This window comes from Ambystoma mexicanum, chromosome 2q (genome assembly GCF_040938575.1).
Source record: "Ambystoma mexicanum isolate Mex_15411 chromosome 2q, UKY_AmexF1_1, whole genome shotgun sequence".
Classification (NCBI taxonomy): Eukaryota; Metazoa; Chordata; class Amphibia; order Caudata; family Ambystomatidae; genus Ambystoma; species Ambystoma mexicanum.
In genome coordinates, this window is record NC_090924.1 from 52,271,855 (window position 1) to 52,298,621 (window position 26,767).

Consider the following 26,767-nt stretch of genomic DNA (forward strand, 5'->3'; position numbering starts at 1 on the left):
GACTATGTCCAGATGTCTCCCATGGGGGAAACAGCTGAGCCTCCAGTCATTAAGCCCGATTCAAGCCAGACACAAGATGAAACATGCCTAGTCTCAAACCCCGAGTCCCAGGGAGCTTTCACAATTGAGACAAGTGATGGATACCTCTGGTTCCAGGAATATATAGCATTATGAGCCAATGGCCATGTCCTTGCAGAAATCTGACATGCACATTTAGTTTCCTTCACCACTTTGCTTCCTAACGCACATCAAAATGAAATTAGCAGCAAACCCTGAGTTCAGAAAACCTGAAATTCTGCGAAATCCGCCACTGCTGGCATCACAATTAGGGTGCACAGAACAGAAAATATACCCCATTATACCTCAAGGTTTGTGCACACAGCATACATACGTATTGGTTGACCTCCACTTGCAAATCACAGTGGGTAACAGAGGCACTCACATTTTGGTCTACTTCGAGGAACACCAATTTAAACTGTGGACAGTTTACACGTGTGGCCACACACTCAAGATCACAGTGTCTAAAGCGCATTGGGTCAGAAAGTCGGGAGCCAAGCTATGCTGGTTGTTAATTGCTAATGGATTCTCAAAGAATCCCTTGTCTTACAATGAAACTATTGCCAACTATTGCCAGTAAGGAGGAGTTTGAATTAACCCAAATACTTCACATTAAAAACCTGCATTAATTCATGCATTCTTAGCTAGTTCCAGTAACAATATATTGGACTTATCCTGAATACCACACTGTTAAATACATGTATTCATTTATGCTTTTGTTGGGCGTAACCACTAACTGTTTCGAAGTGTGATGCATTTATTCCTTTAATTTTTTGTATCACCTACAATATGTTGCTAGGCGCTCATGCATTCACCAAGCAACTCATTTACTTTTGCATGCAGTAATCATTACTCACAATTGCGAGGATGTGTATGCTTTATTTCTGCCACCAATATAGGTGGCCTGCTTTGCAAATATAGTTCCTAAGAGTTTTAATTATCGCTTCACAGGGCTACAGATCTTTGATCTAGAACAACTGTCTTGAGGGGGGTGACATGAACCCAGCATAATGTAAAACAACTTTTTCATATATCATGCGGCCTGTAGCCTTTTAAGCAATCAAAGATGTTCTTCAAACATACAGCACACTTTAACACAGAAGGCTAGTGTGTTACACTTGCTGAACACATTTTTGTAGGCGTTGCAAGAGCACCGATGCCCAGGAGGTGTTGCTTTCCTGTTCTCGCAGATGAGCAAACCACAAATGACAGCTAACAGCCTGTTTTACCGGCACACCATTATGTGTGAGCTTTGACTCCACACCATTAAGTGTTATCTGAGAGCAGCTAGTTGACCTCACAAGGGGAAGTGTTACATCAGATAAGGATTCTAGAACAGGAAATTGATAGACACTAACAGAAAAACGTCCACGTTCACACAGTTAAGGTGCGTAGAGTACCACAGGGAAAAATAAGTAACGAGTGAGAGCAATGTCTCTTCACAACAGATAGCAGAATGCCATAGAGTTCAGTGAAGGCATTCACCTAACTGGTACAGAGATCTCACAGTGAGGTGCGAAAACCCACCGAATGTAGTTTTACATAGGAGTCCTAACTCAACGAACACAGTGACACTAGCCCTAGTCCTCACTGTTCAAAATAGTGGATATGACAACGCACACATGCAGGGAAACCATGTTACTTGATACATATAAAGCCCGAGCACAAAAAGGGAAAGGTGGGAAGCCCAGCAGACTTGCCAGTCCACTGAAGCTGGAGGGACTACGGAGGAGTGCAGAGCAGAGTAACAGCAGCATAGGACTGAGACCGCCAGGCCCAGATAAGCAGAACTCTGCAACCCAAGAAGGAGCCGTTTCATTTGAAGTACACACTGCTCTAAATGTGAGTGACAGGTGGGGGCTTGCTGTGTGCATTTAGACTGATGGCGTGTAGTACAGTGTAGCATAGCTTAATGAGGCATAAAGGTTACATATGCTATTAAACTAAAACCACCACTTGTTCTATTATTTATCCATTCAAACATGTGCTTTGCACACATCTTTTTCATAGGTGTGATGTTATGTAATATCTGCTTTTGTTTTAGCTTGTTTAATTAAAATAAGAGATCTCAGAAGATATGTGGTCATTTTAAAAGCATTAACATGAAAACTCCTGTGTCAAGTGTATGATTCAGAGTAACGCACCAGAGCGGTATCTCTTTGAGTCCAAGAACTTTACATTTCCTGGCTGTATATGTTTAATCATGTTGATAAACACGTGAACCTAGGCATGCCTGTCTTTTAGCGCTGAGATACAGCGTAGGGTGAGTTCTGACATGAATGACTGATGACCAGGGGTCTTTTGTCACAGCCTCAAACAAGGTGGAGATAAGAGGCGTGTGGTCACGCCTAAGTATAGGCAATAAAGACAAGAGAAAACATTTGTATTGAGGCTGGAGGGCCAGGCTCTCTGAGCTCTCTTTTCTCTAACATGTGTGAAGAACTTAAAGGCTTTAGATCAACTTCTTTGCTTGCAGGTGGAGTGGAAACCTTGCTCAAAAAATGCCCCAAAGCTCGTGAGATGAGAAACACAATGGGGCTCAGCCACAGCAGAAGAAAGTATACTGCCAATTGTATAACACGGTTTCAGAAAGTCTGTCCAAAATAATTATTTCATTACTTTAACAACCAGAAAGGCTTTCGGTTTCCAAATTGGCAGACCTGCAGTACTTCCCTGAATTGTGGAGTTATAGTCCAGAGTGGCATATTATTCCTCAGCTTGCACGCCAATCCATCATTTGTCAGATCTCCATCCCTTCTTCTGCGGGCTCCTCAACTGGAAGAGGATCATTGCATGAAAACATTGCGGTAACCATCTCGAGTGGGTTTCAGGTGATCCACAGAAAGCTGTCTGGTACCTCTCTTGGGTGGAAGTGCGGCCAGGACAGCAGTTCTAGAACCTTTCAATCGGATTACTTGTACTGCTGGTCTGTAGGACGGGCCAAACAGTCTTATAATGGATCTTCTCCAGGACCCAACCTCCTGCTTTGAGTTGTCTCAGGACTGGCCTCAGCAGCTTCCACCAGGAGGCATTCCCTCAGCAGCGTTGTCACCAGCAGTTGCTCTTGCCTAGAGAGGGGACTGGGGAGAGAGTGCAGAGCAGGCATCAACATCTTTCTCCCAAACAAGAGTTCAAATGGAGTCTTACCGCTGCAGAGAGACTGGCGTGGTAAATTATTTAAACGTCTGCCAACAAGATGCACCTGGTCTACCCAGTTACCCCCCATCGAAAGGATGCATTTAGTCAGGCACAACATTATTGAGTGGTTTGCCCTTCCTATGTGCCCATTTCACCTCTGGATGAGACGAGTTTAGAAAGGTGTAGCTCTGATCCCTAAGCCTCTAATGCCTTTCTCAGGGCCCGCCCTGCGAAAGCTTGTCCATTATCACCATGGAGGGTTTGAGTTGCTGTCATGGCTACTACACCCCATAGTGCCTGTATGACTGACTTGAAGTCTGCTCTCTTTTGATATATCATCCAGGTGAACCTAGTGCAAGGATCCACTATTACTAGACTATATTTGTACTTATTTATTGCTGGTATTGGGCCAATACGATCCAGATATTAAAACTCAAAGACGAGGTTGCCTTTCTTAAAAGATACCTCTGTTTTTTGCTGTGGTCCACAGTTGTCTTCAGGCATATGTCACAGTTCGCTATGTATACTTAAACCTGTTGCCTTAGTCCTGGCCACCAATACCGGTCAAGGAGTAGCTGTGCAGTTGCAGTAATCCCAAAATGGGTAGAAGAAAGTCCAGCATGTGTGTGGCTGCAATCAGCTTTTCCCCGTCTGCTCAATAAGGGATTCATCTTTGAATAGGATCCCCTTTTTTCATAGGAATTGTGACTACTGCTTTATTATTCTCAATGTCATGAATGTAACTACTTGGGAAACCTTTTGGCCTGGATATAACACCCAAGCAAGTTATTTTATTTCCTCATTCATTGAAGTTGCTGAGCGAGTTAAGGCAGCTTTCGTTTTTCTCATTGTGCGCTCTTTGGTATATTTATCTGCCAATGCATTGCCAATGTTATGAATGTGCCATTTAGTATGAACTCTTCTGTTTGTCACCCATAGCAAAGGGTAAGTCTGTTTAAGGTCCCACACTTGTTTCCAGAGTTGCCTGGAAGCAATAGTTGTATGCCTAATGTCTCTAAAATTATTTTAAATCCACCAATTCAAATCAGTGTGTTAAGCCCTGACAATGTAATCTGAATCGGACACTACTAGTGTGGGCTTCTCTGAGTTTGCTTGGCACAATGCAAGCAGCAATCTATGCAATTCAGCAGTCTGGGCAGGCATGTCTCCCAGATGCTTTGTTGCAATATCAGTATGTATAAATGCATATTTGTGTGTAAAATGTCCAACCACTGATGCACATACAGCTGCATATTTGGAACATATTCCAACAGCTGGTATGGCAGAGCCACCACAGTAAATTATTTGGAAAAAAATCAAACAGTGGCATGTCAGGCAATGAGGTGTCTGGTTCTGTATCCTTTGTCTAAATCAATCCACTAAAGGTGTGGAATATACATGTGACGTATATGCAATTGGTTTATTCTCCCCTAGATTACAAACTGTATGTGAAAGCATTATCTCCCACAAACAGGTTTATTTCTAGGTCTTTTTCTGTATTTCTGTCTTGCAAAGGACCATTTTGAGTCATTAACGAGTACACATGGTACAGAATACTAGTGTGCTCTGGCAACCAATGAACTGCTTTGAAATTTGGTTTTATCAACGCATACAATGGTTTCACTAGCTCAGCAAAATTAGACACATACGATCTGCCAAAATTCAAAAGCCCTAAAATGGCCTGCAATTGCCAAAGTGTGTGAGGCGTCGTATCCTGGCACATTTCTCATGAAAAACTGCTGACAAGCCTCTGCCCTCATCTTTAAGAGTGAATCCTAAGAAGGTAACCTCACAGCGAGCTATTCTTGATTTCTTGAAGTTAATCAGGTACCCTTTTGCAACCAATGTGTGAATGACGACGTCTATTTGTTGCAAGTTTTCATTGAGATCCTCATGGGTGGTGTAAATGTCATCTACATATTGCCAACAGTTAGGGATGTCTGCCAGCAAACTCTGTATTCTACTTGAGAATGTGCTGGGGGTGAATTATTATACCCCTGCATTATTCTAGTGAATTGGAAATGCGTTCCCTTAAAAGTGAATGCAGTGCATTTCTGGCTTTCTACGCTTAAAGGTTGTGTGAAATACTGATTGCCTAGATCAAGGTTTGCTTTATATTTGCATCTGTGTAAATTGGCTAGAAGTCCAGAACTGTGTTGGTTTTGGACTGTCTGTCTTACAATATGCATTCAAAATTCTGAAATCCACAATAAAACAAATACCATTGGGTTTTAAAACGGGCAGCACCGGAATGTTATGTGGGCTTGCTTTATAATTACCGCCTGGTCTATTAGTTGGTCCACTAGGGTTTGCATGTGGGCAATTGCTTGCGGCTTGACTGAATACTGCCTCTGTGATCGGGGTGGCTTCAGCACTGGAATCACATGCGCTGGACATTCCAGATCATGCCCTACATGGTTTTTATACAGCTGCACGGCTGCCAGCGCTGCCCAGTCTTGTGCATATTTCTGTAATATTTCCCCACTCACTTCTTTTGAAAAGCCAGGCATCACTACCTCTTGGTGCGTGCTCACATACAATGGTGGGACAATCTTGAAATGCTAAAGTCCTTTATATTGGATATGTAACTGTGGCCAAAATAGTGCTTCAATCTCTTTGGGATGTTCACCTTCCAGCTGAATGCTTACAAAATGTACTTCATTATTTGCTAATGTCTGCCCAGTGGGTGTAGTTATTTATGTACTCATGTGTGACTTTGTATGTTCCAACAGTGCCTTGTGGCTGCATCAGAAAATGGAAATATCAGACCCAGAGTCCAACAGGACCTCTATCCAGTCAGTGTGTCGCTTAGTCTTAGGAATCAAGGAGTGCGTGGCCTTTCCATTCTGTAAAACTGCAGGGCTGCAGTGTGTTTTCTCAACTTTCACGTCCTTCCCCTCAGTTTTAAAAGACAGCAGATCTACAATGGATGGGTATATCGATTTCCTGATGGGCCCTCTTCTGTACCCACCTAACCTCTTTATTATTAAAAAGCTTTTTAGAAATAATATTTTTGCCTGGTCCGTTTATCAGGACTGGGGGATGAGGTTATTATTAGCAATGCTCCAGTCATCTCTAAGATGTCCAATCTATCTGGGGTGCCTCCTGTCTTGATTGCCTATGATTAGGTGTGACCACAAGCCTCTTATCTCTACCTCGATTTAGGCTGTGAAAACAGACCCCATGTCATCAGTCACTGTTAAAACTCACCCTAGGCCGTCTCTCAGCGCTAAAAGACAGGCATGCCTAGGTTCATGTGCTTATCAACATGAATAAACATGTACAGTCAGGAATTGTAAAGTTTGTAGACTCAAAGAGATACCACTCTGTCGCGTTACTCTGAATTATACACTTGACACAGGAATGAGTCTTTAATATGGGTGCCCTATTTGACCAAGCTATACAGCACTGTGTTGGCCAGCATCATGGTTCCGGAGTCTTGGGCTGGGGCTGAAATAGTCCAATACATAAAAAGGGTGCGCGCAATGACCCCGTCAACTTTGGACAGATTTCTTTGCTGGATGCTAGGGGGGGGGTGGGAGGGTGAGACGTTTTCCAGGGCACTTTTATTCCATTTGGATGAATGGGTATTGACCTGCGGTGTAATTGATCGTCAGACAGGATTTTGTGAGGGCCTGAGCACGATAGACCAAAGTCTTCGGCTGCGCTTGATCTGTGAAAAGTATTCTGTTCTGAGAAAGGTCAGCGTCTATGCTGTGTTTGTGGACCTCCCCATGGCTTTTGATACGGTCCCATGGGCAAGTTTGTGGAAGGTCCTGGAGGCGCTTGGGATCCCTGTGGCTCTGCTTTCAGCAATTCAGCGTCTTTACACAGAGAACTCGGCGGTGGTCCGCTGGAGCCAAAAGGGAAGCTCTTACCGTAGTATTGCTATACAGAAGGGAGTCCACCATGGATGAGTGCTGGCGCTGAGGCTGTTCTGAATTTTCATTAATTAAGTCTTGAAGAGGTTGTTGGCCTCCCAGACTGACGCCCCTTACCGCCCCTGGTGAGACAACTCGAAATGCATAGACGCCGGCAGGGGTAGCACGGGCCGCTCGCACACGTAGGCCAACTGAACTCACCCGACATGGGTTGGCCCATTAAACACCAAATGAAAGAGGCGACACCTTGAACACCAACGTTGCAGCGGGCCCCGCGAGGTGAAGCAAATGATCACCCAAGGTCGGCGTAGACCAGCCGAGGATGCCCCCGAACCCTGGCCAAGGCCCCCATGATAAAGCCCCTGGGGGCAAGACAAAAACAGATAAGCCTCCAGACCCTGTAGGAGGGACACAGAGATCCGCTCCACAAACCACCACCCCAAAGCCTCTCTCCAGCGCTGCCCAGCACACACAAAGAGGCGGGGCGAACCCCTGACCACACTGATGCAGGATCGACCCAGGGGAGATATATTACCAGAACCAGGAAACTCACCGGAACCCACCGGGGCGCAGGGGCTAGCGGGCACAGCTCAGGGACAAGAGGCCCTTCCGGGCCGAAAGAGGAAGAAAAGCAGTCAAACAGGCATCACGTTTCAACAGAGGCTGGGCCTAGGCTGTGGAAAGCAGCACGTAACCCGCGCAGCACAGGATACATAGCTGCCACGGAGGCAACACAGAGGGACACCCCCTGAGACTTAGCCGACGATTTTGGCTGCCAGCCTGACCTAGCCGACAAGAGAAAATCCTGGGTCTCATCCCTATTGCCAGCCCACTATAAACCAGCTGTCACCTGCAATATCTATTCTCTCTTGAGGAAGTCATCTCTGATAAGATCCAAGTCAACGTAATCCAACAGCCGCAAGAGCCACATTCATTGCCGGTAGGAACCATAAAACCAGCCCCCTATCCACACCCAAAATCCAGGGGAATAGAGACGCATAGGGAACTTTGTCAAGGGACCATTGCCCCACAACAGCACACCAAGGCAATAGGTCTATAAATAGAGAGAAATATTGCCCGAACCCCACGAAAGGGGCTAAAAAAGCTCACGAGGAGCAATAAAATGTGGAGGAAGGGGGGAGCACACCCCGAAGACGAACAGGAGGCAGGCAGGCACGCAGATGAGGCCCCTTAAGAGGAAATGCCAGAGGAACGAGTGGTCACACAAAAGTTCCTCCAACAAGGCTTCCCGAACTTTGGAGATAGGATGGCGAACACCATCCAGTCCCAATTAGATTAAATGAGAGAAAACCTGACGGGGGCATTAAAGGAAGTGAAGGGAGACCTACACACGCTCGAAGCAAAAGTAGACACCAACGAGAAAGCCCTGCAGGAGCTGGTCGACGACTCTCATAAAGTGGAAGACCTGATGGAGCACTTAGCCAGGGCTACCCACAATTTGGAGATCCAAACCGAAGACCTTGAAAACAGATAGAGAGCAAACTTAAGAGTCAAAGCAATACCTGAAGTGGTTGGAGATGCGGAAATGCCCCAGACAATAAAACACATCTTTGCAGACCTGGTGGACGTGTCAGAACCGACAGAAATCAAGGTCGATCGTATACAGATTGGGGCCAAAAGGAAATGAACCGGGTGCTAGACCGAGAGACATTCTGGTAGCCATGAATGATTACACCCAAAAAGAAAGTCCTGGCCGCCGCAAGAAGAGCAAATGATTTCAACTCTAATGGATCCACTATACAACTATTTCAAGACCTCTCTCAGGTCACGCTCACTAAGAGAAGGTTGATGCGCCCAATTGTGCAGGAGCTAATGAAAAGAGGAGTCAAATATAGATGGACATTCCCCTTCGGCCTCCCGTTCGAGCTTGAAGGCAGTCAAAGGAGAATCACTTCGACAGAGGAAGGAGCAAACATCCTGGGAATAGAGCTCGACTCACCCAGAAGTGAGGCCAAGGGCTCATCAAAAGAGCAGTCAAAAACAAAAGGCATGGGAAGTGGCTCGAGAGGTCCAGGAACATCGCCAGAGAAGAATTGGCAGGAAAACGACTCCCCAGAAAGGGCCTCATGCACTTAAAGGCAAACCTGTGGGAAGACAAACGGAAGAAAAAGCACCCAGGGAAGGGACACACAAAGCAACCGCAGTGGGGGCAGGGAGGCGGAGCAGAGGAGGACTCTTGGTCTCAAGAAAGGGCTCGTGGGCAACCTGCAAGGTGACAACCTAGGAGAGGAAGGGAACTCAACCCCTGAGTCAGGAAGGGCTAGAGGCCGGTTGAACCAACCCAGCAGAGGGGGAACAGGGGGGAATGGATGGGAAGGAGGGGAGGGAAAGGGGTGAGCCCCAGAGGTGCCGGGCGGAGGGTAGGAGGGTGGGGGTGTAGAGGGGGGAACCGGGTCTAGGTCCAGTCACATACGTACACAAACTAAGGCCAGCAGCTAGAAAAAACGCAAATGATGGCTGAGGAAACAACACTAAAAGTTCTATCACTAAACATTAAAGGCCTAAACTCGTCAGTAAAAAGGAAAAAACTAGAACACTACCTGTCGAGAGAAAATCCAGACATTATTACCCTGCAAGAAACCCATATACAAGAGAAAGACAAATATAGGATCCGGCTGCAATGTTATAAACAAATCCAACAATTTAATGACGTGGCAAAAAAGAGTGGGTCTTAATAGCAGTAAGGAACAACTTGGACCTCAAGACACTAGACGTCAACAAAGATACTAAACGGAGGTACGTCGCCATACTCCTCCAGGGTAAGGGATAGATTACCACTCTGGCCACCATATACGCACCTAACTCAGGACAAGAAAAGATTCATAAAAAGACTGGAGGGCTATGCGAAAGGAAGAATAATACTTGCAGGTGACTTTAACCTAGCGTGGAACCCAGATAGGACAAGAGCGCTAGGATCTCTTACTCACAAAATAAACCCTCTAAGGAACTGCAGGAAGTAATTGACAACCTATCACTGGTAGACGCATTGAGGGAGAGGAGAGGAGACACGAAGGGCTACACGTTTTATTCGCATGTACCCAGTCAGCATCAAGAATAGACTACATTTGGGTCTCAAGATCCTTGTTGGGGGAAGTGGCGGAAATAGAAGTTGGAGCAATGATACTTTCTGACTATGCCTCTACCACACTAAAAACTAGAAGGAAACAAACTCCCTCCGGCTATGGAAATGGAAATACCCTGCAAACATCTTTAAAGACGAGACCGTGAAAGGGAAATTATAGGAGGGAATAGAGACTTTCTTTGGTACTAACGGCAATCGGGAAATAAGCCCTCACATGATCTGGGAGGCATTCAAATCCACGATATGGGGAAAGATAATAGCAATAAAGGCCCCAAGGGACAGAGTGCAGACTTCTAGAAGAGGACCTAGAAGACAAACTGAAAGTAGTTATGCTTAAGATGGCAGCAGGGAGGACAGGAGAGATCAGAAGGGAATACAGGGAAATTGGGGGCCAACTTGAAATCATCCAAACCAGTAGAGCTGAACGCTCACTAACACATCTTAGACAAAGATACTACATGAAAGCAAACAAGCTCCTAGCAAGAATGTAGTGAAAAGAGGAAAAACTTAGGACCATCCTAAAAATCAGGACACCAGAGGGGGAAGAACATTCGAACCAAAGCATCCATAATCAGGAAATTACAAAATTCTACTCAACCCTATACAGGACAGAGGTTTTAAAGAGCAAGACCCTAAAATACTGTAGCTTACCAAAAATGTCAGACCAAGAGAGGGCAGTACTAGAGAAAGACATCAACATAGAGGAAGTCTGCAAAGCCATCTCATCGCTCCCACCCAATAAAGCCCCAGATCTACACGGATTTACGACTGACTTTTACAAGTAATTCCGGGAGATCCTGGCCACCCCCCCGCCTAACCGTCCTTTTCAACAAGCTCGGGCCAGGGGGAGGGAAACACACCCTCAATGGAAGAACCAATGTTGACCGAACCAGGGAAGGACCTGACATTATGCGACTCATATAGGCAGGCCCTTATTAACACGGATGCTTAAATCTTTACTAAAAACCTAGCAACCCGCCTGAAGCACCTCCTCCCCAAGTTGATAGATTCTGATCATAAGAAACAGACAGACACGCGATAACACCCGAAGAATCACCCACATAGTCGAAATAATTGGCATATCACACACACAAGTACTATTGGTCGCACTAGATGTAGAAAACGCCTTTGACATGGTGGAGTGGACATTCCTACTCCACACCATGACTAAAATGGGCTTTGGGGAAACCTGTATGGCCAAAATAGCCACCAAATACCGCAATCCCTCTGTACGCCTACTAATTAATGGAGACCTGTCAGACCCAATAGCAGGAACAAGAGGAATGAAGCAGGGCTGCCCCTATCCCCACTCTTAGACACCATTCAACTAGAGCCCCTATTGAGCAAGATAAGAGGCAATCAAGATATAGACAGGGGAGGGAACACAAGGTGGCAGCATTCGCTGAAGACAAGCTATTAATGATAACAAACCAAGGTAAATCCCTCCATCAATAGATTAAGTTTTAGCCCAATTCGCAGAGGTTGCTGGCCTAAAGATTAATAGAAACAAATCTGAAATACTGAAATCGTCAGTATCACTGGAAAGGGAAAAAACTGAAATCCAGCGTTCCATACTCTTGGGCCCCAAACACTATAAAATACCTAGGAATCCATTATCACTAAAACTTTAGCCCAGCTATTCACTGCAAATTATCCCCCACTACTGTTAGGAATATGCTGCAAAGCCGGACCCCTCTGACCATTTCCTGGATGGGAAGGATCAATGTACTGAAAATGGTTCTCCTACCAAAGCTGCTATATGTATTTATGGCCCTCCCCACAAAAATTCCCACATCATACTTTCGGCTATCCTGAAACTCACGAGAGCCTTTAACTGGGATTGCAAAAAAACAACAATCTCAAATAAGGTGTTGTTACTACCCAGAAACAAGCAGGGGTATGGGCGAGCCAGACCTGAAAGCCCATTATCAAGCAGCACAGATCAGGGTCATCAGTGACAGGTAAAGGGATGACAGAGAAAACGTGGAGAGAAACGGACAGGTCAGTGGTGGGGGCGCACCTACTAGAGGAAGTCCTCTGGGTGCCCAGGGAAGACAGATCCCATAACATGTACTGTAGCAAAATCGAAACCCTGGTAGGGAACTCTTGGGATGCGATGGCAAAAACGCTCCAAGACAACCACCTTCCCGTCAACCCTCAATTCGATCTTCAGGAATCCACAATTCACACCAGGAATGTCCGGAAATGGGTTTGCTAAATGGCGGGAAGGTGGGTGCCTTAAGATAAGGGACATGTTTGAAGGAGGGGAGATAAAAACCTTCCCCAGTGCAAATTGGACTTTGGGTTGGGGAAGGGGAGAGATTCCACTATGCCCAACGGAGACATTGGCTTCAGGACCCTAAAGTAAAAGGAGGCGGCAAAAAGAGACTTGAACCCTTTCAAGAAATTTGTTTCTACCAACGCAGGAGACAAAGAAGGGGATAGACGCTTCATGGCCAACTGGGAAAAGGAGACGGAACATACAATTGACAGCGACCAATGGATACGATTATGGTCAAACATCACCAGAGTCGCACTGTCACTGCAGATACAGGAAATTTGGATAAAGATTATGTACCAAGGGCACCTTATCCCCACTAAACTTTCTACAATCTACCAGACTACATCCAAACTCTGTTGGAGGGAATGCAGTGAGGAGGGGAACTGGAGGTACATCTGGTGGCAATGCCAGAAAGTCCAACCGTTTTTGCTAAAGATTCAAGAAGCAGTGAAAGAAATTCTAGAGGTGGGATAAAAGGGCAACCTGGGTCTGTTCATAATGGGCCTGGGGGAGAACTGGAGAGCCTTCCCACGAGAGCACAACTCAAAGTCTACGTGATTCTGGTAATGGCTGGGTCCCTGCTAGTAACTTGCAAGTGGAAATCAAAGACTGCACCCAAAGAACATGCATGGGTTGGGAAGATATGGGACTTTATCACAATGTAGTGGGAGTCATACTTCCTCCGAGGGGACCACCAGAGATTCCTTATGGACTGGACATTACTATTGATGGACTCCAAAAGCACATGGTGTCCAAGGAGGATGACACAACTGGGAGTAATCTAAAGCCTCACCCCAACCCAGAGAAACAGACACCTTAAACCAAGGAAGGGAAAGGAGGGGGAGTCAATAGGGAGGGGAACCAGAGACAGCAACCCACAAACCTACGAGAAGAGGAAGTGAGGAGGCAAACAGGAGAAAACTGAACGAGCAAAACCAAATTGAGGACAAAAGACTGGAACAATAAAGACCTGGGAAGGGAAGAGGGGAGTTCATTTCAAGTTTTGTTTAAACAAAATGCCAATAAAAATATATGGTTCAGGTTCTGAGTGTCAGACTCCTTCTTTCGACCCGCTACAAAGCTCAAAGAGCTCAAAACCCCTGTCGTGCTATCCCTAATCTACGTGTACAAGTACCCATGACCAATAAGGCATCTATTGGCCTCAGATGGATTGTTTTTCTGCCCTGACGTTAGTGCAGGAGGGATTATTTTTTTCTTAATTGATTTTATTAAATTTTCCATAAATACCACATAAATCACAGTCTCAACATCAAGGTTCAAGAACAGTGACCATTACAGAATATTCACAGTATTTAGGGAAACCAACATCACAACTATCCATGAGTGACCCCTTGGCATCTATATTCAGGTATTGCCTAACAAGTTAACCCCTTCCTCCCACCGTCGAGCTTGAACCATGTGTCCCTATGCTCAAAAGTCATTGACATGTGCCTGTACTGTCCTCTTTCATGTATCAAGTCTAAATCCAACCCAGACCTTGAGCACTCAAATCCATTCAGGCATGCACTTCGAAGTGAAGGGGACCCAACTCCTGCTGTAGGCCACTGCACGTGTCGTTAATCAGGTGTGTCATGTACTCCATTTCAAAAATAGATTTCCTGCAGTTTGCACATTCCTGCCATGTTGAAGGGAGCAGAATTCCTTTGCCAGGCCCTGACCAATGGGACCCTGGCCACCAGTGATAGACTGTACCCTATGGTTTGTCCCACATAGCCCTCCCCTCTTTTCACCCAAGCCAAACATCAGGAGCACCTCACAGAGCATTTATATTTATTGCATTTATTGCCAGCGCCCAGGGCCAGAGGTATCACGGCACTGGTAATATCTTAGTAAAGAAAACAAAAAGTAAGCAGGCAAGCAAGGGATGCAGGCGTTTTCAGGAGAAGTCATGGATAACACCAGCTAGCATTCTTAGTCATATTTATGGAACAACCAGGTGTTTAGACTTTTTATAGATTAAGTAGGATGTTTCTTTTTGGATGGGGGAAGGGCGTTCCACAGGGTGGGAGCTATGACAGAAAAGCTTGGCCCCCTGCTCTCGGTGTAGCTAGGGTCAGGGTGGTGGAGGATAGCCGGCAGCAAGGTTTGAACCTTTTGAAGATGCGCTGGTTGAAGATGGCAGGAGCAATGCTATGGATGCATCGATGGGTTATCAATAAGATCTTGAACTTGATGAAGTCTTTCGACTGCCAGCCAGTGTGCCCCTCGTCATGCTTGAGAGATGTGGTCAGTACACTTTAAGTCCCAGGCGGCCCAAAGGGCATTGTTTTGAACCAGTTGGAGTTTAGATACCTTTTTGCTCGACGTGCCTGAGAGAATGGTGTTGCAATAATCCATTTTGCTGCCAATGATGGCCCTGGCAAGGGTGAGGCAAATGTCAGAGGAAAGACACTTTCTGCTGAGATTGATGAGCTGAGTGGTGCAAGCTGCGGATGATGCACAAGCCTTGACATGATAGTTCTGCATCTAGGTAAACGCCCAAGGTGTTCACATGACTGGAGACAACAGTGATATTGCCATCAAAGGAAAAGTCAGTCAAGGCATTTAAGCAGATGTGGGGAACCTACATTGAGGGGCAGTTTTATCATCGTTCAGGCAGAGATGGTGTTCGGCCATCCAAGCCTGAATGATGCAATAGAAATGGATGAGGTTGGTTGAATCTAGGATGAAATTTCCTGTGAGTTTCAGCAAGATTTGCGTATCATCGGCAAAGTTTGTGTAAGGAATCTCAAGATTATCAAGGTGGTCAAACAGGGGTTTGGTGTGCATATTATTTAGGGCGGGTGAAATGCAGTAACCCTGAGGGACAACATCCATGAGAAGACGTGGTATGGCCATTTCAAAATTCTTTACAGCGGCGCTAGAGCATTCACGCATTATGACAGCATGTCAAGTTACCTGGTAATGTATTATCTGGTCTTTACTGTGGAAGAGGTAACCCTCGAAATAAAAGCGCATAAGAACAACAAAGCACCAGGCCCAAATATAATTCTGATGGATAGCTACAAAGCATAACTCCATATATACTTTGTTTAATAAGGTACTGGCCTCAAACAAGGCACCCAATTCCTGGATTAAAGCCAAAATCGTCCCACTGTATTAAAAGGGGTAGGGAAATTCCCTTTAAATGCTGCCGTATTTCATTGTTGGATGCAGCGGGAATAATATTTGCAAGGACACTCTTGTACAATCTAAGAACTTGGATGGAAGATAATAGCCATATTAACCAATTTAGACAGGGATCCAGTCGGGTCGAAGTACAAATTACCAGAGTTTTAGATTATCGTTACTTGAAAAGAAATATGTAACACTAATAAAAATGAACCTGAATGTTTGAGTGATAGATTTGCAAAACACCTTCGATTGTATCTCAAGGATCAAGCTCTGGGGAACCCTGGTTACTTTGGCAACTCCCCCAAATTTACTCAAAGAACTTCTCCTTTTATACACATGTAATGAGGTAGTAGTTAGGTGGAGTATAAGTGGCAAAGTATCTCAGCCGTTTGAAGTGCAGAAGGGGCTGTGGCAAGGCTGTGTACCATCTGACTTTTCAGTAAAGGTATGATGGAAAGAATATTGTCAGCTGCTGGATGCACCATGCTTTGGGGCAAAGGGGCCAAGTCTGCTTCCTATTTTCCGATCATAAAATTCTAATACCTTTAAACACAATTGAATAACCAAAAAGCAGTTGGTTGTATTCAATGATTTCTGTACAGATAAATGTTTGACCATTAGACCAAAACAATATCTATGGTAGGCTCACAGGAAAGACAAGTAAAGCTCCACGTAAGTCGATAGTGAGGACATAAATCAGCACTTATGATTATTTGGGACTGGGATTTTCAAGCAAGGGAAAGTGAGCGTAACAATCAAGATATAGTGGAGCAATTACCAGATTCCTCAGCTTACATGGGACTGGAGCAGTGAAGGTCCCCTTAGAGCCACAGAAATTACAGGCGTGACGGGCAGCGGTATTTGGGTCAGAGCTTCGGGGCTTTCCCATGAGGCAAGGGGGGTGCACCCACTACCCAAAATGTGACCCCCCTCCTCATCAAGATCGAACTCAACGACCAAGCCAACAGCGTTTCTCCTGATCTACAGACCACCATCCAACAACCCGAACTTCGCAACAAAGCTAGCAGACTCCATTGCCATATTATCAACCTAGTCATATGGGAGACTTCAACATCTGATTGGAAAAACAAAACCTCAGCAAACTCACTCTGCGCACTCCTGGAAACAATGCACTTCAAGCAAATAGTAAATGGATCTACCCACAATGCCAGACACACCTTCGATGCAATCTTCTGCAGAGAAGGACTATGCGCATCCACACAACCTTCACCAAAATGGTATGGAGCAACCACTAGATACCATTCTACAAACTCCCAACCCGCTTTCCAGCCAGAAAGGAAATACTCCATGCCACCAAAAAAGAAAAGAAACTGGAAGAGCCTAGACCAGAGTCCTTAAATTTGCTAGAATTTACCCTACTTAACACACAGAGTCATTTTTTCAGGTTGACGGTTCCCCAAAACCAGACTACCTAAAGGCTTGTTTGTCATCATACAATTTCCCCATCCAAACCTCCTTCAAACAAAGTGTGAAAATCCTTAAGTAAACATGGAAGCAAAAATCAAGGAATTAATGTTATTTCTGCTCATCATAATTCTACATTATACTAAAGGTGTGAGGCTAAGAAGTAACAATTACTTCCTCTAAAACCTTCCCCACAGTCTATATCTCATGAATTATTAAAGCAGAGCAAATTGAATGAACTTTAACTAAATAGAAAATTAGGGACTTCAAGTCCGATAATGCTCTAGGTACTGGGGTGAGGAAGGTGCAGAACTGCAGTATGCAGTCTAGTGGTTCCAATGACCCACATTTGAGCGGCACTTTCAAATATTTAAGAGTGAGAAGCAGTAGAAGCAGCAATTTGAAGAAGGTGCAGGAGATGAAGCCACAGTTGGTATGAAAGCAAGACACTATGCTAAAGCTGTGGCAGAAGTCGGGAATCCTGTGCAATGCAGAAAGAACAGCAGAAAGCGGTTAAGAAACTAGCTGCCCAGAGGGGAAGAGAAGCTTTCCCAGTCCTGCATGCTGCTCCGGGGTGTAACGTTCACCAGAATGTAAACGGAGCAAAGGTGGCTCCAACTGCGGGAGGTGCGAATCACAGAAACATTTACGCAGCTGTCAAACACCTGGGTTACCCCGCAAAGAGCAGGAACACGAGCAGCGTGTCCGGAGGAGACGTGTGAGGATACCGGTGAGTTGGCCTTGGTTAGGTAACCCACAGGTCGCTCCTAACCCGACTGCTGGCTCATAGGAATGGATTTTGAATGCCGAACTAATGAAAAGAACGTTTTTGCATACCAAATTAATGAGTTAAGGCAATTTGGGCACAATTCTCACTTTAAGAGAGAAAGTGAAAAGAAACATTGTCACCACCATTGTTCACGCAAAAAGGTGACAATATTTAAGCAAAGTGTAACTGAATATTGTAACCACTATTACGAAAGCCAAAGGGGTACAATATTCAAACGTAGTGAATGTGATTCAACTTTAGGAGGAGATTGTACCAAGCATTGCCTAAGCCAAAAAAAATGCAAACAAAGAAAACCAAAGTTGGCAGAACAGACGCCCTCCTTGTGATAATTATCATGGGGGAGAGAGGTGTAATCTGCATTGCTGGGGGCAAGTGAATCAGTATGAAATAAATTGTCAATGCATGATTCAATTGTTGATGTGAATTTCCCCATTGAGGATTCAAGTGTGGAAAGTTTTGAAGCAAGCCTTACCACAAGGTACCGACAGTAGTTTTGTCCTGGCAGACGAGTAGACCAGGAAAGGGAAACTTGGTGGTTAGTCCTGGCAGGTGAGTGGGCCAGGAAGAGGTGGAAGTACTGCAATGTGGTAGAAGGTTGTGGCAGAACGAAAGTAGTACATCTTTTGGAGTGCTTTGTTGAACTATTGTGAAATCATCCTGACAAAATTGTGCTACACGAGACGTTTTCTTGCTTTAACAAACAGCAGTTTGTGGACATTTTGAAGATTGCCTTGAAGAGTGATGAAAACCTATTGGGCAATAAGATAATTGTGTTGCCAAGTGATGAAACTATGGAATGAACAGAACTGTGTCATATTTTAACTGGAACTTGGCTAGTGGAAAAACTTACTTATATTTGACTGTGTTGGAAACATCCTGATTGGACCCATGGGAAGGGGATTCAACCCTGGATACAAGGATGTACGTTTATAATTTCTCTATGTGCATCTAAATATTATTTTGTGAAATTTGAAAAGCCAGATAACCCTTTATGATTGTGCTGTATGTAGGTGTGTGAGGTACAGACATTTTTTAACATCAGTTCAGTTTTGGAACAAGTTACTTACCTGTAACTGTTGTTCTCCAGCATGGGTCGGCATGGATTCACATGCTCATGAATATTCCCCGTCGTCAGGCTGGGAATCCTCCGTAAAGAAAAACCCAGTATCAGTTTCGTTTCTGATCTGTCTTTCGTAGCAATAACCAATCACTGGTCTCTGCGTCATACTGACCACAGCCAATGACTGCCCTCTACCTAAGCACCGCCTCTGGCAGCCATCTTCAGATTTGGAAGCACGTGAAGTGGCAGTATGACCAAGTGAAGAGCCGCAGAGGGGTAGGCGGGAGGGTTCGCATGTGAATCCATGCCAGACCCATGCTGGAGAACAACAGTTACAGGTAAGTAACTTGTTCCTTCTCCAGCATGGGGTCTGGCATGGATTCACATGCTCATGAATAAAGAATACATAGCAGTACACACATGCACAACCACGGGAGGTGGCAAAGGCTCAACATTAAGCATTACATCAAACCCAACATTAAGCACCTTACCTCCTCACCAGGCTCACCTCAGGCGAACAGGTTGCGCAGCACTGCTTGGCCGACCCTGGACTCCTCCCTGGAATCCCGATCGACGCAGTAGAATTTCGTGAAGGTGTGCGTCGACCTCCACGTAGCAGCCCTGCATATGTCCAGCAGGGGCACACCAGAAAGGAACGCCGTGGTGGCTGCGATCGCTCTGGTGGAATGGGCTCTCGGACGGCCAGGCAGCGGTCGGTTTGCCAACCGATGACAGTACATGATACAGCCGGAGAGCCATCTGGAAATGGAAGCCTTCGAGAGAGCCTTCCCCTGATTGACAGGTCCAAAATTCACAAAGAGTTGTGACGTCTTCCGAAAACACTTCGTGCGGTCCACGTAGAACTTCAGCGCTCTAGCCACATCCAGCGAGTGCAAAGTCCTCTCAGCCGGCGACGGGAAGAACACAGGCAACACCAAGGGTTCGTTGAGATGGAAGTCCGACGGTACCTTGGGCATGAAGGAGGGGTGCGTCCTGAGCACTACCCTCGTGTCGTGAAAAGTCAAGTACGGGGCCTTGCAGGAAAGGGCCTGGATCTCTCCCACCCGTCGTGCGAAGGTGATGGCCACAAGAAACGCTGTTTTCCACGACAGAAACTTCAACGGGGCCGAGTGCAGAGGCTCGAACGGAGGTCCCATGAGCTTGGTCAGCACCACGTTGAACTCCCACGCCGGGGCCGGAGCCTTCACCGGCGGGAACGATCTGAACAGTCCCTTCATGAACTCTTTCACCAGACGATGAGACCACAAGGACGTCCGGCCCGTGGTTCTGGTGTATCGGGAGATCGCAGCAAGATGAATCTTAATTAATAATCTTTATTAATCAAGATCAAAATAGTAGAAAGGAGTGCGATAGGTCAGGAGTCATAATATCCAAGTGATTTAATTCTTTTACAGTCATATATAAATAAAAACGTAACAAATAATCATTCAATCGTTACAAAAAAAACACATGGTTCCAGTAGAGCCAGACAAATGTCTCACAAATGCATAAAAACGTATTTCAAAAATGTGCAAAGCAGCGCCAAAAGTGGTGTGCACTATAGTGATATACTCAAGGCAAACAATTCCCTTAGCGTCAATATAGAACATATATGTCATCCGATATCACTGTAGTGCTAAATATCAACTACTACAGTCCTGTTTGTTTTAATCCAAGAAAGAATAAGTGTGAGGTTAATTGTATTACAATATCATGATTTATTTACAGTTCTAATGAGATGCGATTCTTTTGGAAATGTCAATAAATGTCACCTTAACATTTTTCGCAGACTGGCCATGCTACATAAATGTAATGGGCAACAGCAAACTGAATTGTATTTGCCACAGTTGTCTGACACATCAGACGTGCTAACTTGCAGTCCCTTTTCCTCAAACTGCGAAAAGAACAGTTCAACCATTCTTCTCGAGGTAGTGCAATTTAGGACAAAATAATAAAAAGTGCAAAACAGTATGCTGAGACAAATCTTCCAAAAGCAAAGCCCATCTGAATTAGACGAGCCCTTCCAGCCTCCTGTTGACCTTGCCATTGGCGAGAAACCAAGTAAGAATTCCATGTCCAGGGGCTAGGGAGCAGAGAGAAGGGAATGAATGGAGGGGGGATATCACTGATAAGTAAGGTTGTTGGCACTTTGCAGGCAAATGTGTACAAGTTAACCTGGCCCCACTGCTGCCAGGGTTAAGGGCATCCTCCGGTCTCAGAATCTTTCTCTGAGAACCACAAGCCCTCCCCTTTTAAGGCTTGTGGGATGGGTCCAGAATCAGTTTAAGCCTAGTTATCAAAGACATCTCTGATGAAAAAGGACAAGTAATTCAAAACCAGAATAATTTAAGAGCGGAAAAAACATCTTAAATCGCTTGTCTCTTGATCCAGCGTGGTTAGGCCACATCTGTACACAGTACATGACAGCCATAAGGTCCACTTGGTCGGCTACTGAAGTGACATTCAGCTTACGAAGCAATGCAAGAGAAGGGGTCTCACCAGGAGAAATGCAAGTGGTCAGAAAAATTTGGTACAAACGGGCCAAAATACTGACCCGGTCACAAACCCGACAGTTCGTCCCAATACACAGCTTTTGCATGGTATGCCCCTGATTCCAGATGCCCATATCTATCAAATGTGAAAATTCCTCCAGGTTCATCGCAGATTTGCAGAGCTCAAAATCAATTTCACATAACCGCAGCCCTTAATAATCAAAGGGGAAGACTATTTCCAGTGGCATCCCTTTTACGTGGCAGTTGCCATTGCCTATTGCCATTAGTTAGATTTAGGCCTATTCATCCGAGGCGTTTCTTCTCAAAGTAAGTGGCTAAGGCTGCTACCTTGGAACGAAAGTACTGCTTGGTCCTTGCCAAAAGAACACAGTCATCTTCACCCAGCAGTACTGCTACTGCTACATTTGTTTACATTTGTATTTGTTTGGTACAGGAACACCTAAAATAAATACCTCAAAATAAGCATCTACAATTATCCAAAACTTAGAGAAATGAGAGGACACAGACCAGGCAAACGCAAGGTTGAACTACGAATCATGGTACAATACTGCCACTGCGTCCATAACATACCTGTTCATGGGTCCGATTAGTATTGTAGAAATTCCGTAAGAAGGTTAAAATAACTACACCAATATCTTCTTGTGCAAAACCTTCCCGTAAAAGCTGGCACTCAACAGTACAGAAGGAGGTTTTAAAAAGCAATAAACACCAATAACAAATATTACTTGTTTTCACTGTCACATACTTCGCTTCTAACAGGGAAAAACTTATAGCCTGCCTAGTCATTCGATATATTTAATTCCTCGTGAAACATCCAAAAATGTCCAAGGAGCTTCTGCCGTCGATCTCCCTCATTGTGTCTGGGTACTCTTACAATCACAAGGAACGTGGGATAGCAGTTGAGAACAAATCTGCATTAAAACACTCCAAGCACAATAGGACCCTAAATGTCCATGTGCTGCCTGTGCATGTCAAGTGATATTCAAAAAGACCAGCGGCTTGGTGTTTTGGTCCTTTAAGCCTACCAAACCCTAATTTAAATAATTAAAGATAATCAGGATCTGCTTGGAGCCACAACATTCCATTTCACTCATTACAGATTTACTCGCCGGTCACAGGAGGAAAAAAAGCAATTCACTGCCACATGGTGGTGGCTGGGGCAGTGTTAAGGGATTGGTGTGGCCTTAAACAAAAATTGCGGCATGGTAGAGATCCAGGTACTAGATAAAAACAAATAAACCGCGAGCTTAAAACGTTTCACTGACACTGGCCAGGTTATTCGACCACGTATTGTCATCCCAGATCTCGACACATTTGTCCCAAAGGCACCACTACAACAACGTGGCAGCAGTCGCTTCCCTGGAGCATGTTGGACTTGGCTACACTAAAACTATTTTAGCAAGGCCGAAGGGCTACAAGTGAATTATCTATGAAAGAATCCCTCAGGAAATGTGTGATTGACATGCAGGCGTTTAATTCGGTTATGGTAACCCAAAGATCTATATATTCTAGTTTAAAGGTTTACCAGACTGCAATTTCAAGTTCTTCAACTCAAGTGCCACTGCTCATGGTGACTTGTATAAACAACTGAACTCTGTAAGTCCAAATGTGAACCTTTGACAGGAAGAATACAAAGCATTCACCAGGACTTGTAGGTCACCTATTGACACAGTAGTGAATAGCTAAACATCAGCCTGGTCTATTACAGCCAAGGTTATTGAGCATGGATAACATCTTGGTTTCTTATCTGTTAGTCAGGTTTCCATAAAGGTTACATTTGCACAAAGGACCTAGAAGCTTTAGAACACAGCATGCATCATACTACATAGGGAACTTTCAACCAACTTGCTGATGACAAAGCAATGCATTTAGTAATCCGCAGTTAGCTGAGACTGGTTGTGAAAGCAGCACTGTCAGCTGCAGACCTAGAATTGTACTGATGTTTTTACAGCATTGGCCTCTGTCCAGGACTGATAATAATTCTTTCACAGCATTGTTTGCTGGCCAAAGCAGGTAGTGCTACTTTTAACATGTCGGAATGTGACCAGAAGAGGAAGGCCTTTTTTTCCACTGCATAGCTTACTTACCCATTAGGGCAAACCTTGACAGTGGGCCTCATTATAAGTTTGCCTGTCCGGGAACTAGTTGTGCTCGCAGGTGCCTTTCTGCCAACCAGGTCTGACCTGACGGGCAGAGTGGCACCCGCGAGGACAGCATGTCGGATGCACCGGCACAGTTTATAACGATGCCGGTTCTTCCGACCTTCCCATTCACATTGAGCCCTATGTGGAAATGAGGAGCATTCCGTTCCGGCACCCGTGAATGGGCAGTGCCATAATGCCCTTGTAATTGCCCATTCACGGGCGCTTGAAATTTTCAGAAGTTTGGCGGTTGCCTGCCGGTTTTACCGGAAGGGCTACAACCAAACTTCTAATGAGGCCCACTTGTGCTACAGGTCACTGAAAATTCAGCAGGCAAGAGGGCTTTAGACTATATTTCGTACTAATGTACATCAAACCAAGTGGAGCAGTGTGCGACTTACCATGTGGTGAGCGTATGGGACATTTGATTCTTGGAAGAAAGTGCTCAGTGCCGTCTGAAAAAAACAACACAAAAAAAACACGAAGAATCAGCCATGAAGTCAGGAAACCAACCATGAATCGGAACATTAGTTAAAAGTTATGCACACCAGGTAAACCTACTGCCCAAGGTAGCTCTCCCTCTGCGCCACATGCCAGCCAGACTACGAAACTAACATTTCCATGAGCAAAAATGTGAACAACTGACACATCCAAAACAGAGCTACCTGGAGCTGGACCCGGAAAGAATGCTTAAATCAAACTGCCTCAATCACGACAGGACAAAAGGGCATTATTTTGACATATAGGGGAACACAAGATCTCGCCAGAGCCCACACCTCCCTACTTCTTTACCCCCTCTGCTGAAAGCTCTCCAACTGCCTGCAAACACCCACCTTAAACCTGAAGCTCTGCCCCCTTTTATACCCTGGCCCATGGGTTAATGTTTTCAGTAAGTCATCGACTGATACTTGAAGACATGGATCAGGCATGATGGCTGGCTTATGTTGTCATCGTTGCCAACATAACCCATTCCAATCTGTGGGTACTTATCCAGTTCCGTTTTTTCCTTTGGGACTTGTGGTTCTGCATTTCCCACTATAAAACTGAGACTCACAGAATGCAACATAAAACCCAGGACTGGACAAGCACCTACAGATTGGAATGGATCATGCTGGCAATTATGTGTTGTCCAGACCTTTTCCCCACCTCGGGTCTATCTGAGGAAACTCTAATCCCCAATAGTTTGCCCACGGCTCTGGGGTTTGGTGTAACTAACCTGGCTATCATCTTGGAATCAGGAGGCCATGCCATGGTGGAAGCCCGAATTCTGTGGTCATCTCTACGCAGAGCGTTCTGACTCAGTGATGCTCAAAGTGTTGACCATGTCTGTGGTATCAGCAAGTCTGGGGTAAATTGTGTCAGTCGGTAGGCTGTGTGCAAGTTCCCAGAGGTTCTCTGTTTGCAGGCCATGCTAAGGTCTTTCACAGCCTCTGGGGCAAATCCTGCCTTTCTGTTTGTACATGGGGGTGAGGGGGATTGTCAGCAAGAGCAAAGAGGCTGGGAATGGGGTGCGGGGGGGGGCAGAGGAAAATCAGCCATTTAACACCTCTGTGTCGACAAATAGCAGGTGGTCACCAATTGCCCCAAGGGTTTCTCTGTGCCAAAACCCTACCTTGAGACCCTTTTACCCCCTTTCCATTGCAATGCCACCTTATTCTTCTACCTCTAGGATTTGCTAGACTCTCTGCAGCAAAGAAGTTTGGGAGTCCCAATTTGCATATTGACATTTGACATACATCATGCAAGGTTACCTTACTAAAATGTTATGCACTCTGCATTGAATCAAAAAAAAGAGCTTGAACGGCGGAAGGAGACCATTCATGAAACTAATTCCGCCATGTCTATCAAATGCAGAATCAACAGATGGCAACACTAAATTCAACATCCAGAAGACAATAGAGAAATCAGGCGGTGAGAAAGGGGAGGGTAGTTATCACGAGGATGTTAAACAAGGGATTTAGATTTATTCACAGAGCTCTGTGGTATGTGCATTTACTTGCTGCGCTATCACACATGCAATAACAGCAAAACACTATTTGTATAAGTTATAATTAACTGAACACAACATTCAAGGGCTTGAACAGGATTCTGTAGCTGTAAGCAGAATAAGTTAATTTTCGTTGCTCTATTCTGGGATATTGAAAGTGGGGTGCACTCTACTTCTCCTCTCCTTGGGTATGCATAGTCATGGATGATGCCCGCGTCCTCGCACCCGCCCTCCCTTTCCCCTCCCCCCCCAGTCCCACAAGTCCCACCCCATCATAAATCTAAAGCCCTCGCAACTGACAGTGTAGAGTACCTAACTTCAAAAGAACATTCACGAGATGGGTAAAAACAGACAAGAAGCCCTCTGTAGGTATAGCTTGTAAAGTAAATAAACTAGTTGATGTGCTTCACTAACACAGCCAAACGAGACCAAGACCCTGTGAATGGAACAGTCACTTAATTATAAAGGAAGCAATGCTAAACTGGTAAACTACAGAGGCTTTTCGGAAAAGTGTACATTGCCTGATTTGCCCAAGGTCACAAACTTTAGTTGGCGTGAAGCTGGGATTTCAGCCCAATCTACAATTCGACCACCGATTACTGCATATATTCTCATGTCCAGCTGGTAAAATATATCCCGGACAAATATACAAATAATGATTGTTTACTTCCCATTCTAAACGGACGCAATAGTAGTGGAATGTAAATATGTCATGATTAGATTGCTCACAAAAATGGGGACATGGGCTTATTGCACAGATTTCGGTAACCATCTAGATCTGCGTGGGGGATTCTCAGATGCAGAAAACATCAGTTCTTATCAACCAAACAATTAAACAGGAAGACTTGCCATTTCTCCCCAATGAGAGGCTATCCTTTCAAATATGCAGAGACCCGTTAAGGTATTTGAGAGCCTGCTAGGTTTCTTAGGGCGGCACAAACTAATCAAGGTTCTGGAGATGTGTGGTGAGAAGTATGGCCAAAACGTGTGGTCTCTTGAGTGCAGGGCCTGAGCACCACACAAGCCGGCCTTGCCTGGCTCTGGCCACGCGTTGCACTTCTAGAGAGACCAATCTATACACCAGGAGTGTCTCGTTAGCTTTGCAATCTGGTAACTTGCTGGCCCAGGAGCAGAAAAACGGACTTCTGTAAAAGCAGCAGTAAATGAAGGCAGTATCTTCAGTGTTGTGTGTATATCCATGATGCCTTGTGGGCCTTTTGCTCCTTCTTTCTGCTCTGCAATGTCATTGCCTTGGC

The 26,767-nt window shown here is 45.1% G+C and overlaps 1 protein-coding gene across 2 annotated transcripts in view; it reads right to left on the reverse strand.

Annotated features, from left to right (window-relative positions):
• The window catches only part of LOC138569121 (UBA-like domain-containing protein 1), a 137,689-nt gene that overhangs the window by 97,427 nt on the left and 13,495 nt on the right, over positions 1-26,767 (reverse strand). For both annotated transcript variants that reach the window (XM_069646804.1, XM_069646805.1), the window contains exon 2: positions 23,926-23,979. In XM_069646804.1, the coding sequence (XP_069502905.1) occupies positions 23,926-23,979 (54 nt within the window). The remainder of the gene's footprint in view (positions 1-23,925; positions 23,980-26,767) is intronic.